General features: G+C 39.9%; 1 protein-coding gene across 1 annotated transcript in view; it reads right to left on the bottom strand.

Moving 5' to 3' along the window:
* mars1 (methionyl-tRNA synthetase 1) overlaps positions 1-1,277 on the bottom strand; it is a 38,381-nt gene that overhangs the window by 16,367 nt on the left and 20,737 nt on the right. Inside the window, exons 8-9 of the mRNA XM_016251849.1 lie at positions 1,030-1,231; positions 143-217 (exon numbers count right to left, since the gene is read on the bottom strand). Coding sequence (XP_016107335.1) covers positions 143-217; positions 1,030-1,231 — 277 coding nt within the window. The remainder of the gene's footprint in view (positions 1-142; positions 218-1,029; positions 1,232-1,277) is intronic.

Raw genomic sequence — 1,277 nt, 5'->3', positions numbered from 1 at the left:
AAACACAGACACACACACACACACACACACACAGAGACACACACAGACAGAGACACACACACAGACACAGACACAGACACACTCTCAGACCGAGCTGAAGACCCACAGATCAACACTCACATCATACAGGTGTGTTTCTTACCTTCGGCAGGTTCAGAAACAGGTGTTTAGACGAGCGGATCACCGGCGTCTCCTTGCACACCTTACACTGCGGATTCTACAGGAGAGACAGAACGATAATCAAATAAACGCCACATAGTAAACACTACTGAAATTAATACTTCTATTCATCAAGGATGCATTAAATTGATCAAAAGTGACAGTAAAGACACAGAGACATTACATTAAAACAGTAAGTGTAATACTGCTTTAAAATATTGTTGTTTTTCCCCCCCCCAAAAAAAATTCTGTTTAATTTAATTTTGTTTTTCCGAGCAAAAAATAAATATCATACATTTTCCCCTGATTTACAGAAGAGAGCCACTAAAATGTCACTCAGTGTAACAATCTTCTCAGGCATATTTAAACAAAAATCAATTTATGACATATTAAAAGACGAATTACTTTCACCCCAAATACTAATTAGTTGTAATTTTACATTTCTAAAATGTGCCACTATCCTAGGTTTCGCCCATTTGTCAGTAAGAATTCTTTACTCATTTAAAACACAATAAAATGTAATATGCTCCCTTATTCTTTTATATATTTTAATATATGTACTCGTCAGAATAAGCATGTTGTATTGAATATTGACAATGTAACATTATTTCAACCAAACTTATTTGAAACCTTAAAAGTAGATACTTTACTTACATTTAATGTGCTTTCTATGGACATAACATCACTTTTACTAATTTCTTTTGATGTGGACATCTTAACGTCTTAGACTCACGTATACACGTCAGATGACCATTTCTTTAGTTTTTTCAGCATCTCACATCATGAGCGGCGCTTGCTAAAAGTAACTCCATACTTCTATATCAAACGCTTCTCAAGACGTCTGTGTTCAGTGAGCGGCTCGAACCGTACCCCGAGCTCCACAGCGTTGATCAGACGGCCACATTTGTCACACTGGTCCCCGCGGGCTTCTGGGTAACGGCAGTGAGGGCACTCGCCCTCCACGAAGCGATCGGCCAGAAAGCGCTGACAGCTTTCACAGCGCAGCTGCGCGACCGTGTCCTCCAGCAGAAAACCCCGCTCATGCAGACGCCAGAAGATGTCCTGAGCGATCCTGAGGACCACAGACAATCATTCACTGTTTTCGTTTCGACAACTTT

Source organism: Sinocyclocheilus grahami, unplaced genomic scaffold (genome assembly GCF_001515645.1).
Source record: "Sinocyclocheilus grahami isolate Dianchi unplaced genomic scaffold, SAMN03320097.WGS_v1.1 scaffold1073.1, whole genome shotgun sequence".
NCBI classification, from domain to species: Eukaryota; Metazoa; Chordata; class Actinopteri; order Cypriniformes; family Cyprinidae; genus Sinocyclocheilus; species Sinocyclocheilus grahami.
The sequence above is the reverse complement of the archived record's forward strand: the minus strand, read 5'-3'. Positions and strand labels throughout refer to the sequence as shown.